General features: G+C 43.3%; 1 protein-coding gene across 3 annotated transcripts in view; it reads right to left on the reverse strand.

The window, feature by feature from the left end:
* tulp4a (TUB like protein 4a) overlaps nucleotides 1–12986 on the reverse strand; it is a 469011-nt gene that overhangs the window by 177394 nt on the left and 278631 nt on the right. For all 3 annotated transcript variants that reach the window (XR_013499659.1, XM_078229991.1, XM_078229993.1), the window contains exon 6: nucleotides 1536–1702. Coding sequence is in view for 2 of the 3 variants with exons in the window: in XM_078229991.1 (XP_078086117.1) it covers nucleotides 1536–1702 (167 nt within the window). In the remaining variant the exon portion in view is untranslated. The remainder of the gene's footprint in view (nucleotides 1–1535; nucleotides 1703–12986) is intronic.

Consider the following 12986-nt stretch of genomic DNA (forward strand, 5'->3'; position numbering starts at 1 on the left):
AATGGCTGCTGCCAGAAGGACAGCCACCAAAGACACAGGATTAAGGAGCAACCTTGGCCACAAGTAATGCCAAGAAGACAGCCTCTGAATGAGGATCATTCTCTCCTCCTTCCCTACCCCCACTCCCACCTGCGAAGACCCACAAGCAACACATAAAGGATTACAGAATTGGTCATCATGTTCCTCGTATAACAACAAGCCTGCCCACTACTGAATTAATATCAACTCCAGAGAGATAGTTGGTCATCAGTTGTTCACACAAGGGCCTCAATTGGCGGCGGAGTGGGAAGTCCAACCATGGACCTTCCTGCCCGTGACTTAATTTTTCCAGAAGCAGGAAAGTAGCGTGGTGTTCACATGTACCCTCCTGACTGGTTAAGTGCCCTTCCTGTCTCCAAACATGCCAAAAGAGGGCATAAATTATGCCACTCTGTGAACCTTGCCATGGTTACAGTCAGCCACACCCACCAACCCCCTGAACATAATAAAATGTTGCAAGGCATTCTGAAGGGGGAGGGTGAATAACCAATGGTTGTGGTACATATCGGTGCTAACGACATAGGTAAAGAACAGGATGCAGTTCTACAAGCAGAATATTGGGAGTTAGGACATAAATTGAAAAGTAGGACCTCAGGATTACTACCAGTATCACATGCTAGTGAGAGTAAAAATAACAGGATATGCCAGATGAATACGTGGCTGCAGAAATTGTGTAGGAGAGAGGAACTCAGATTCCTGGGAAATTGGGGGCAGTTCTGGGGAAGGTGGGACCAAGACAAGCATGGTTGCATCTGGGCAATACCAGGACCATTGTACAAAGCAAAAATGGAAGGCAGAAAAAACAAGAGCAAGAAACAAATGCAGCCAGAATGCAAAATAAAGCTAAGATGACTAACAAGGAGGTTAAAAAGACAAGTCTTAATCTGCGGAGCATTCACAATAAGGTAGATGAATTAACAGCGCAGACAGATGTAAATAATTGTGATATAGCTGCAGTTACAGAGACAAGGCTGCAGGGTTTCCAAGGATGGGAACTGAACATCCTGGGGCATTATCATTATTTCCCAAAATAGGATTGGTTTCTGGTTGCAAAACCATCAATTTCAAATTCAATAGGTGCCTGGTTTAATTTAAGTTGATTGGCTAAAATTCAAAAACAGCCTGTTGTCTTGGCAACACTATTGTCTGACCTCTCGATACAAATGTTTCATTTGGGCTCTATGTACTTGCATTTTTTTTTACCACCTTTTTAAATAGACAATTTTACAAACACCAACTTCACAACAATAGGCAATGGTTCATATATAAAGAACTTGTGCATGAGTTACAACAATTATTTGTCTATTGCATCATTTTTAGAAAATTATCATGACTATACTGAATTACATTATCAGATCATTCTGAGTTTGGTAAAAGTATATCTCTATAAGCAATATTTTTACTTTAAATCAATTTTCTGATATATAACTATTATAATGGAGTTGCTTTTTGAAGCAATTTTATTAAAGTCAAAATTACTGACCCAATTTCTATACCTGAGTGGGACTTTCCAGTGTGTAAATATGTTCTCCATGATTATTATAGAACTTAACAGCAGTATTTTTCACGACCGGAAGACCTCCTGACTCGTAAGGTTGACTTTGCTTTTCCATGCCTGCTACTGCAAGTAAGTCCCCCTGGGTGCTCCACTGTACAACTGCATCTAGAATAATAAGGCAGACAAATAATTAATTTACTACAACTAATTAACAATATATCAGTAATCTTTTTAAGTTTTCAAAAGTACACAAAACTGTAGCATGTAGCATCTCAAAATAATTTTTAAAGGTTAAGTTTCTTATTAATAATTTAGCTTATTTGGTATTGAAAAATAGACTTGAAACTTAGGTGTTCATTCTAAACTTACATGCAGAAAGTATTCTGAAAGTAAATATTCAAGTGAAAACATAAAAACTGACAAGTTATTATGGAAACCAATCCTCAAAGAATAACTTAGTATGCAGAAAATGTTTAAACTTCATGGAAAATGTCACTAATTTTTTCAGCATGAGTATACAACAATGGTGTTGACGTAAGTTCGCTTCTGGTTCATGTGTATGAAATGTATTCTTCCATTTTGTGAGGCTATCAAAGTACATGGTTAGCAGAGACCCCAACTCCAGCCTAGGTCCAGCAGTACAGATGGTGAAGAGGGTTGGTTCCAAAAGCGACGTCAGATCACGTGTCATCTGAGAAAAGGGTAATTGAAGGAAGAACCGTTCCCAGTTACTTCATACAAATGATACTAATAACAATACAGATAACCTACAGCAATCAAGTTAAGCGGCACGGTGGCATAATGGTTAGCACTGCTGTCTCACAGGGACCTGGGTTCAATTCCTGGCTTGGGTCACTGTCTGTGCAGAGTTTGTACATTCTCCCCATGTATGCGTGAGTTTCCTCCGGGTCCTCTGGTTTCCTCCCACAGTCCGAAAGACGTGCTGGTTAGGCATATTGGCCGTGCTAAATTCTCCCTCTGTGTACCCGCCGGAGTGTGGCGACGAGCAGATTTTCACAATAACTTCACTGCAGTGTTAATGTAAGCCTACTTGTGTCTAATAAATAACTAAATAAACAAGAGTGTGAATCCATATGTTGCAACACAAGGAAGAATATCTTGAACCAATCCAGCACTTCATGTGACTTATTCCAATTAGTCATATTGGGCCAACGAGGGAATTGTTTAGAATGTTTCAACTTCTGAAGAGCAATTCCCCTGAGCCCTGGGACCCCCTGTGGAAAGCTCTAACTCTACTTTGGACAGTTCCATGGCACTCACCAGAATAGTTACCCAGGAAATGTTAGACAGGTCCATCGCCTAGGTAACTCCAAAACTGACCCCCATCACCCACATCTTCTTCACCCCCCACAACCCCCGGCCGCCTTCCCAATTAGCCTGGACCCAACTACCACCAACTGACCCTGCCACTCGTGACCACCTGACTGACTCCTGATCCAAACCAACTATCCCCAATGAGTCTTACTACCTGCCTGACCCGATCATCCCCCATGATGATTACTCACTCACCTACCTACCAACTCACCCTCCTCACCTATCCACTTAATATATCACCTACCCTCCTCCCCACCTACGATCTCACCTACCTTATCCACCCATTCATCAACTCCCTCATTCACTATCACTAAAACTGGATTTTTAAACTTACCATATGGCAGCTAGTGCCATAAAAAGGGGAGCTGTCCTGTCTTCCCCACTCTACTCCGCTTCAACATAATTAGCTGACAGATGCTGCACAATGGAAAACCCCGGAAGAAAGGCACAGCAGTGCTGAGTTAGGGAAATTTCCAAGTGCAGTGACAATCATTGTTACTACGCAGAAGATTCATGCATTCCTTTTCCATGCGCTGATTTAAAATCTTCAAATCTTGTTGCATGGCTGTGGTTCTTCTGGGTTTGCAGTCTCAAACTTGTCGATCATCGTTTAAGCCTTCTGTGCATATCAAAGCTTTTGCCTTGCGCAGTCTGCCATAATGACCAATCCTGTTGAATTGGAAGCATTGGACTGCACTTTTCATAAAATCATATCATAGAATCCCTACAGAAAGAGGCCATTCAGCCAATCAAGTCTCCACTCTTCAAAAAGGCATCCCACCTAGCCTTCCCTGCCACTCTTTCCCCTTGACCCTGCATATTTACCATGGCTAATCTACGTGACCTACACATCTTTGGACTGTGGGACGAAACCAGATTATCTGGGAGAAACCTACACAGACATGGGGAGAGCGTACAAACTCCACACTGACAGTCACTGAAGGCCGGAATTGAACCTGGGTCCATGGCACTGTGAGGCAGCAGTGCTAAAAAAAACTGTGCCGCCATGCCACCCGGTGGAAGACACTGGGTGACACTGATCTCACGTGTCAGGGCGCTTTGCTACTCAGTGATAGAATGGTCGCTGTGCTGGCCTGTTATGATATTGCTTTCTGTGACTAAGGGTGACTTTGGGCTTACATAGCTCAACGAGTTTTCTAAGGATTGGCCTCTATCATGTTTCATTTTCTCCCCTTAAATATTATTCTAACTATCTAAGTGTTAGATCTTCATTTGCCAATGGGTCTTTTGATTTTTCATTTAAGCCTGAAGCAATGCTGTATCAAGAATCACTTCCTCTAAATTACTCAATTTTGTGATTAGTCTGGGCCTTGACTTGTTTGTGTGGATTTGTGATCTATGTTAAAAAATTTTCAAAGTACATTTTCAGCTTTAGAACCTTTTGAATTTCAAGATGGCGAAGCACTTCACTTGGGGACAAAGGCACTCGCAGGTTTTGGTGGACTTTGTACAATGGTGATGCCGTTCTTTTTGAAAATAAAAATTTTAACGTCTGTCCGCAAACCTCTTTTGTTCAGCATTTTAACTTTTTAGACTCATGAGTCAAATTGGAGCTGCTTGCTTTTTACTGAGGTGGACAGTCGCAATGTTACTAAAATATTTAACTAGTTCTTTTTTTTCCAGATGAGCTTAAGATGCCACATGTTTACGCTGCGACTGGGGATTGAGTTTTAGCAACGGTTTCTTTTTAAAATGACACTTCTGACACTGAATTACTTCAAAGATATTTCAGGATTTACTACAGCCTAGAATTTTCTAAGATTTAGTTCAGCCTTGCAAAGTCTGCTGGTATGGCGTTCTAGGATTAGAAGTTGGCTTTTCATGTCTAAGTTTAAAGTTTATTTATTAGTGCCATAAGTAGGCTTACATTAATACCGCAAAGACGTTATTGTGAAAATCCCCTAATCACCACACTCCGGCACCTGTTCAGGTACACTGAGGGAGAATTTAGCATGGCCAATACACCTAACCAGCATGTCTTTCAAACTGCGTGAGGAAACTGGAACACGCTGAGGAAAGCCATGCAGACACGGAGAGAATGTGCATGATTTCACACATGCAGTGACCCAAGCTGGGAATCAAACCCGGGTCCCTGGTGCTGTGAGGCAGCAGTGCAAACCACTGTGCCATTCATGCCTGGGCCTGGCCATGCTGGCCAGCAACAGGTCCAAGTAGTGGGCAGGTGACAGGCTCACCCAACCTGACTGCCTGCCCCTCTACCACGGCTACATTTGTGGCAGGATTGCCCTGCAGAGGGAGCATATGGTGTCCATGCTTGAGGCATTCTGCAGCCGTAGAGTGCTGCAAGGCCTGGATTGCATCATTACTCCAGAATTGATATTTTGGTTTAATTAGTTAAGTTTCCTTTCACATTTTTGTTTCAGTTACATGCCTCACCAGGGCCTTCTCTCTTCAGCCAATTCTTGTTTAATGAATTAATTTTTGTTTTACTAAAAAGTTTACTAAAAACCTGTACTTAGGTTGAGAAGGGTTGCAGCCCCAGTTTGATTATTTTCAGGGGCTGCTCCTGAATTTTTAGTTGCACTTTGGCCCCACACTCCTGATCTTTGGTCACCCAATACGGAGAGGGAGCAGGGAGGGAACGTCAACCTGCTCCAGGACCAGATCATGGCAGTGGGCATTCCAGGGGATCATCCAATCCAATTGTCTATTCCTTTACCCTGGCTACATTCCAGCTGGGAGCCCTTGGAGAGGGACCACGCAGTGTCCACCAGTACACTTGAGCCCACCCACGACCGGTGGACTCTACAGGGGCTGGAATACATAATCAGCCCTGGTAGCATTTTAATTTGATTTGTAGATTTCCTTTGTAGCTTTTATTTTTTCCTACAGTATCCCATAAATGGTTGTCACCCTTTCTCATTTATTGATCTTTTGTTTAATTTATTGACTTTTTTGTATTATTAAAAGAGAACTTAAATAGGGGATAAAAAACATTTCAATTAAATTTAAGTTTCTTCCTAAAGTTTTGTTGTTTGTTACTGTACCTGTTTAAGGTGATTTCAATTAGTTTATTTGTTAAATAGTTTATTTTTAAATATTATTTGGGCAGCATGGTGGCACAGTGATTAGCATCGCTGTCTCACAGTTCCAGGGAGCTGGGTTCTATTCCAGCGTTGGGTGACTGTCTGTGTGGAGTTTGCACAATCTCCCCATGTCTCTGTGGGTTTCCTCCAGGTGCTCCAGTTTCCATGCCCCTCCCCCCCCGCCCCCCCAGTCCAAAGATGTGCAGATTAAGTGGATTGGCCATGCTAAAATTGCCTCTTAGTGTCCAAAGATATGTAGGTTAGATAGATTAGCCATAGTAAATGTGTGTGGTTACAGGGATTGGGCAGGGGAGAGGACCTGGATAAGATACTCTGTTAGAGTCGGCACAGACTCAATGGGCCGAATGGCCTCTTCTGCACAGTAGAGATTGAATGATTCTTTAATACCACATAAATAGGAACTAGCTGGAATACTGGGTGGAATTGGAGAAGAACACTGAGACTGAACAAGTTAATAAGCTCTCTTGATAACAAAAAGTTGTGTTTTGGTTTTGGCTTCACCAATCGGCGTGGTGAACATTAGTAATAGAGGATGGTGGCTTAAAGGTGAAGACTGGAAACAAACATTTCTTTTCAGACAGAAGTTTGTAATTGGAAGTACTTTGGAGAGGAATGACTGAACCAAAGTGTATGGTATCAGGGATTTCCACTATTCTTCTGCGAACTTGAACCTTATGATCAATCATTAGTGTGAGAAGTAATAATCAAACTAGGCAATAGTTTCCACATTGGCAAAATAGATCTCTCTGTGCCCTCCGCTGAATTTTGTCAGGGGGCAGTCTTCAATGATATGAGTCATTGATTGGGATGCACCACAGCTACAGTGTGGCTTCCCTGCAAGTCCCCGCTTCTGCCGATTTGCAGCACAAAGGCCTTGGCCAGTGCGGAAACTGCTGAGGCAGTTTGAAGTTGGATAGGCTTCTTTAATGAAGAACTGGTTTTTCGTGGTGGCATATTGATTCCATTCCTGCTGCCGTAGGGCCTCTTATTCCTTGGCATAGTGGCCTTAGCCACACAGGCTGGCAAGATGGGAAGAGAGCAGACAATGGATTGGTAAGGTTGGTAAGATTGGTAATGACAAGCCTGGATTGATGTAAACCTTCTTGTTGCAATCTCCCTCTTGATGTGAAGGATGTTGCTCAGGACTGGGAGGCAGGAGAGTTTAATTGGATGTTAGGATGAGTTGTGCCATACTGGTCAGCTTATGATGAAAGTAAGGAGGTGTGGGATAGAGGGAAAGTTGGCAGATTGGATAGGTAACTGGCTATCTGATCGAAGACAGAGGGTGGTGGTGGATGGAAAATTTTCGGATTGGAGGCAGGTTGCTAACGGAGTGCCACAGGGATCAGTGCTTGGTCCTCTGCTCTTTGTGATTTTTATTAATGACTTAGAGGAGGGGGCTGAAGGGTGGATCAGTAAATTTGCAGATGACACCAAGATTGGTGGAGTAGTGGATGAGATGGAGGGCTGTTGTAGGCTGCAAAGAGACATAGATAGGATGCAAGGCTGGGCTGAAAAATGGCAAATGGAGTTTAACCCTGATAAATGTGAGGTGATTCATTTTGGTAGGACTAATTTAAATGTGGATTACAGGGTCAAAGGTAGGGTTCTGAAGACTGTGGAGGAACAGAGAGATCTTGGGGTCCATATCCACAGATCTCTAAAGGTTGCCACTCAAGTGGATAGAGCTGTGAAGAAGGCCTATAGTGTGTTAGCTTTTATTAACAGGGGGTTGGAGTTTAAGAGCCGTGGGGTTATGCTGCAACTGTACAGGACCTTGGTGAGACCACATTTGGAATATTGTGTGCAGTTCTGGTCACCTCACTATAAGAAGGATGTGGAAGCGCTGGAAAGAGTGCAGAGGAGATTTACCAGGATGCTGCCTGGTTTGGAGGGTAGGTCTTATGAGGAAAGGTTGAGGGAGCTAGGGCTCTTCTCTCTGGAGCGGAGGAGGCTGAGGGGAGACTTTATAGAGGTTTATAAAATGATGAAGCGGACCGATAGAGTGAACGTTCAAAGACTATTTCCTCAGGTGGATGGAGCTATTACAAGGGAGCATAACTATAGGGTTCGTGGTGGGAGATATAGGAAGGATATCAGAGGTAGGTTCTTTACGCAGAGAGTGGTTGGGGTGTGGAATGGACTGCCTGCAGTGACAGTGGAGTCAGACACTTTAGGAACATTTAAGCGGTTATTGGATTGGCACATGGAGCACACCAGGATGATAGGGAGTGGGATAGCTTGATCTTGGTTTCAGATAAAGCTCGGCACAACATCGTGGGCTGAAGGGCCTGTTCTGTGCTGTACTGTTCTATGTTCTATGGTGCACTTGAGATAATATGCATTGTTGTGCTGAATGGGGCTATCTACATTACTGATATGGGATGAGTGTACCATACTGGTGCACAGTGCTCTGCAATCACCTCGGCAATGGCAAGACCTGAGTTCCTTAAGATTTCAGCTCTGGACCCCACAAAGAGCCAACAAGATGTTGCTCAGGACTAGGAGCCAGGAGAATTGAGTTGGTTGGAGGGTACTCAAGATGATGCGCATTGTTGCGTTAACTGGGTTATCTATAAAGTTGCTGTGGGATGAGTTATGCCATACTGGTGCACAGTTGTCTGCAATCGAGTAAACAATGGCAAGAGCTGAGATCCTTAAGGTTTGAGCATCTGCATCCCACGAAGAGCCAGCAGGTTTGCTGAGGAGATTGTTTCACATTTTGATCTTTACTCCTGTCTTGCTCAGATGTTCTTTGTATGTCACTGTTCGGTCATGAGTGTCACCAAGATAAAAGGGATGTTGTTTGTTATTCTGTCTCTTGCCATTCAAGGAAATGTTAAGTTCCCTTTTGGTGCTGGCAGTGTGGAGGTGGAACATACTTGAGACAGTCTGAGCTGCTGGATTGAAGGCACCATGTCCTAACAGTATTGGCTGGCTTTGCAACATCATTGTTTCGTGTTGCCTCTAATGTATAAAATGTCTGAGCCTGGGGCATAGCAGGTATCATCAGAATAGATGAAATTCCAAGGGTTGAGACTAGAACAAATCTCTTGGGAAGTCCATGGGGCTACTTTCTCCAGTCTCGTCCTACAAAGACAAGATGGACTGAAAGGCCACCTTCTGTGCTGTATCATTTCTATGGTTCTATGTGCACCCTGAACCATCTAACATGGAGTAAGAGTTCAATGGCATCCCACAGAGAGAGGACTCTGAGATTTTGACAATAAGACCAGTATTATGGTCCTGGACCAGAACCCCACGGTATATTATGAAGCCAGATTAGAGACCTCAATTTTTCTTTCTTGGCATAAATGTGAAGAAAGGATGCTCCACCCCAAGAATAATTCCATTGATAAATCAGGGATCTTTTTATCAAAACAAGCTTCATTCACAACACAATTAAGTACAACTCTAACAAAATGAAACAGCTTAACTCACAACAGTTAATAATCTTTAATCATGAAAAGAAACAACACTCATTTGAAATTTATCACTGTTTCAGTCCCAAATAAGCAACATTCTTCTTACAAACTTAAAACCCACTTCGAGTATTGTTGCCAATCACAAACATACTTGCTATAATGAGTGTAGACAGCCTTGGAGTTTTCAGAGAGATAAAGAGCTTCGAGAAGCCTGGAAAGATCTAACTTTAACCAGAATTCCCACTTGGAAATAAGTGGACGTATTAGTGAGAGGTAACATGGTTTTGTGAAGGGGAGGTCGTGTCTCACGAACTTGATCGAGTTTTTCGAGGAAGTGACGAAGATGATTGATGAGGGTAGGGCAGTGGATGTGTCTACATGGACTTCAGTAAGGCCTTTGACAAGGTCCCTCATGGCAGACTGGTGCAGAAGGTGAAGTCGCATGGGATCAAAGGTGAGCTGGCAAGGTGGATACAAAACTGGCTCGGTCAAAGAAGTGGAGATGCCGGCGTTGGACTGGGGTAAACACAGTAAGAGTTTTAACAACACCAGGTTAAACCTGGTGTTGTTAAAACTCTTACTCGGCCAAAGAAGACAGAGGGTAGCAGTGGAAGGGTGCGTTTCTGAATGGAGGGCTGTGACAAGTGGCGTTCCTCAGGGATCAGTGCTGGGATCTTTGCTGTTTGTAATATATATAAATCATTTGGAGGAAAATGTAACTGGATTGATTAGTAAGTTTGTAGACGACACAAAGGTTGGTGGATTTGCGGATAGCAATGAGGACCATCAGAGGATACAGCAGGATATAGATCAGTTGGAGACTTGGGCAGAGAGATGGCATATGGAGTTTAATCCGGACAAATGTGAGGTAATGCATTTTGGAAGCTCTAATACAGATAGGAAATATACAATAAATGGCAGAACCCTTAGGAGTATCGATAGGCAAAGGGATCTGGGTGTACAGGTACACAGGTCACTGAAAGTGGCAATATAAGTGGAGAAGGTAGTCAAGAAGGCATACGACATGCTTGCCTTCATCGGCCGGGGTATTGAGTTTAAAAATTGGCAAGTCATGTTGCCGCTTTATAGAACCTTAGTTAGGCCGCACTTGGAATATAGTGTTCAATTCTGGTCGCCACACTACCAGAAGAATGTGGAGGCTTTGGAGAGGGTACAGAAAAGATTTACCAGGATGTTGCCTGGTATGGAGGGCATTAGCTATGAGGAGAGGTTGGAGAAACTTCATTTGTTCTCACTGGAGCGACGGAGGTTGAGGGGAGACCTGACAGAAGTCTACAAGATTATGAGAGGCATGGACATGGTGGATAGTCAGAAGCTTTTTCCCAGGGTGGGAGAGTCAATTACTAGGGGGCATAGCTTCAAGGTGCGAGGGCAAGTTTTAAAAGAGATGTACAAGGCAGATTTTTTACACAGAGAGTGGTGGGTGCCTGGAACTCGTTGCCAGGGGAGGTAGTGGAAGAGGATACGGCAGTGACTTTTAAGGGGCGTCTTGACAAGTACATGAATGAGATGGGAATAGAGGGATATGGTCCCCGGAAGCGTAGGAAATTTTAGTTAAGACGGGCAGCATGGTCGGTGCAGGCTTGGAGGGCCGAAGGGACTGTTCCTGTGCTGTAATTTTCTTTCTGAAAAAGCCTGTTTCTTTCTGTTACAGTTCCAGGACTGCACAAAAATCACAACATCATATGGCCTTGTCAAATACTTTAATCTGAAATCCCTGGGGAACTTAAGTAAACAAAAGTTCATTAATTCCACTTAATATAACCACTTGCAAAGTGATATTTATTCTGCTCTCCCAGCATCTGAGTTGTATTCCTTCAAGACTTTCTGACTACCTGGAGAAAAAAGTTGAATTTCAAAACATTATCCAAAAACATAAAAAAAGTCAAAAAAATGTATTGTGCCGGATTGTGTTGAAGGCTGTAGTGAGATTGAGAATGACAGCACTTGTTTTGAATTATTTTCAATAAAACTTTTATTTTCAATAAAACTTTCATTTTCAATAAAAGTGGTGGGGCAAGGACGTGGTCTCAGGTGCTTTGGCCTTGCCAAAAGCCAGAAAAAATGGAATAATGAAGTGGATATGTGGACACAGGTTATATCCTTAATCAAGGACACTTCCACTTCGCACCAGAAGCAAGGTATTGTTACGATCTCAGCTGATGTTCCTTGTGGACAAGTCACATTCCAGGGCGGAACCTGGCTTTTTACTTTTTGTTTAGATATGTTGATGAAGAGTCACAGGATTGCCAATGAACTTTTATCAAAAGAATAAACCGTTTATGCAACAAGAAAGAATTAGCTATAATACACTACTCCTTCATCGCAGCTGTTCCAGCAAAGCTTTTGACAAGGTCCCATATGGGAGACTTATAAAGAAGGCATGGGTTACAGGGTAATTTGATAAAGTGGATTCAAAATTGCTCAATAGAGGAGACAGAGGGAGGTAACAGAAGGCTGCTTTAATGACTGGAAGCCAGTGTCCAGTGGCATACCACAGGGATCTGTGTTGAGTCCCCTATTATTTGTCATTAATATAAACAACATGACTATGTAGGACACAAAGATTGGCCGGGTGGTTAACAGTGTCTTGGGCTACAAAAAGATATAGATGGGGTGGTCAAAAAGACAGATAGGTGGCAGATAGAATTTAACCCTGAAAAGTGAGAGGTGATACAATCATAGAAGGTGGACCACCTGTCCCTTCACTGCTTACCATCTCTGGGCCAAGCACTCTTTTCAGGTGAAGCAGCCCTTCACTTGCTTCCCCTTTAATCTGGTCTACTGCAATCGCTGCTCCCAATGTGGTCTACTCTACATCGGAGAGACGAAATGCACACTGGGTGACTGCTCTGCAGAACACCTTCAGTCCATCTGTAAGCAGGACCCAGGCCTTCCTGTCGCTCTGCACCTTTGTTCTGCCATTTACACATTCCAATCTCTTAATGGACACTCTTAACACCATTTTCAGCTTTTATCATCACCATTTACATTCCCGTTGTCTTTTTGTCAATGCCAGTTAGAGCCCCGCACCCCCCCGCCCCCCAAATCCTCACAATGTAAATTTTGTCCAATTTCCCTTGTCTTCAGCTCTGACAAAGGATCATCCTGACTTGAAACATTGGTTCTATTCTCTTTCCACAGATGCTGTTAGACCTGCTGAGATTTTCCAGCATTTTCTGTTTTTGTTTCAGATTCGAGCATCTGCAGTATTTTGCTTTTATATTATATGGATAGCCTTGGGTTGTTTTCATTGGAACAGAGAAGACTGAGGGGCAACCTGATCAAGGTGTACAGATTATGAGGGGCATGGAAAGACTGGATAAGGAGCTGCTCTTCCCCTTAGTTGAAAGGTCAGTCATGAGAGGACATAGGTTCAAGGTGAGGGGCAGGAGGTTTGGGAGGGGGGGGGGATGTGAGGAAAACCTTTTTACCCAGAGGATTGTGACAGTGTGGAATGTGCTGCCTGGGAAGGTGGTGGAGGCAGTTTGCCTGACATCCTTTAAAAAGTACCTGGATGGGCACTTGGCACATCATAACATTCAAGGCTTGGGCAACATGATGGCACAGTGGTTAGCA

The sequence above is a fragment of the Mustelus asterias genome, chromosome 15, assembly GCF_964213995.1.
Source record: "Mustelus asterias chromosome 15, sMusAst1.hap1.1, whole genome shotgun sequence".
Taxonomy (NCBI): domain Eukaryota; kingdom Metazoa; phylum Chordata; class Chondrichthyes; order Carcharhiniformes; family Triakidae; genus Mustelus; species Mustelus asterias.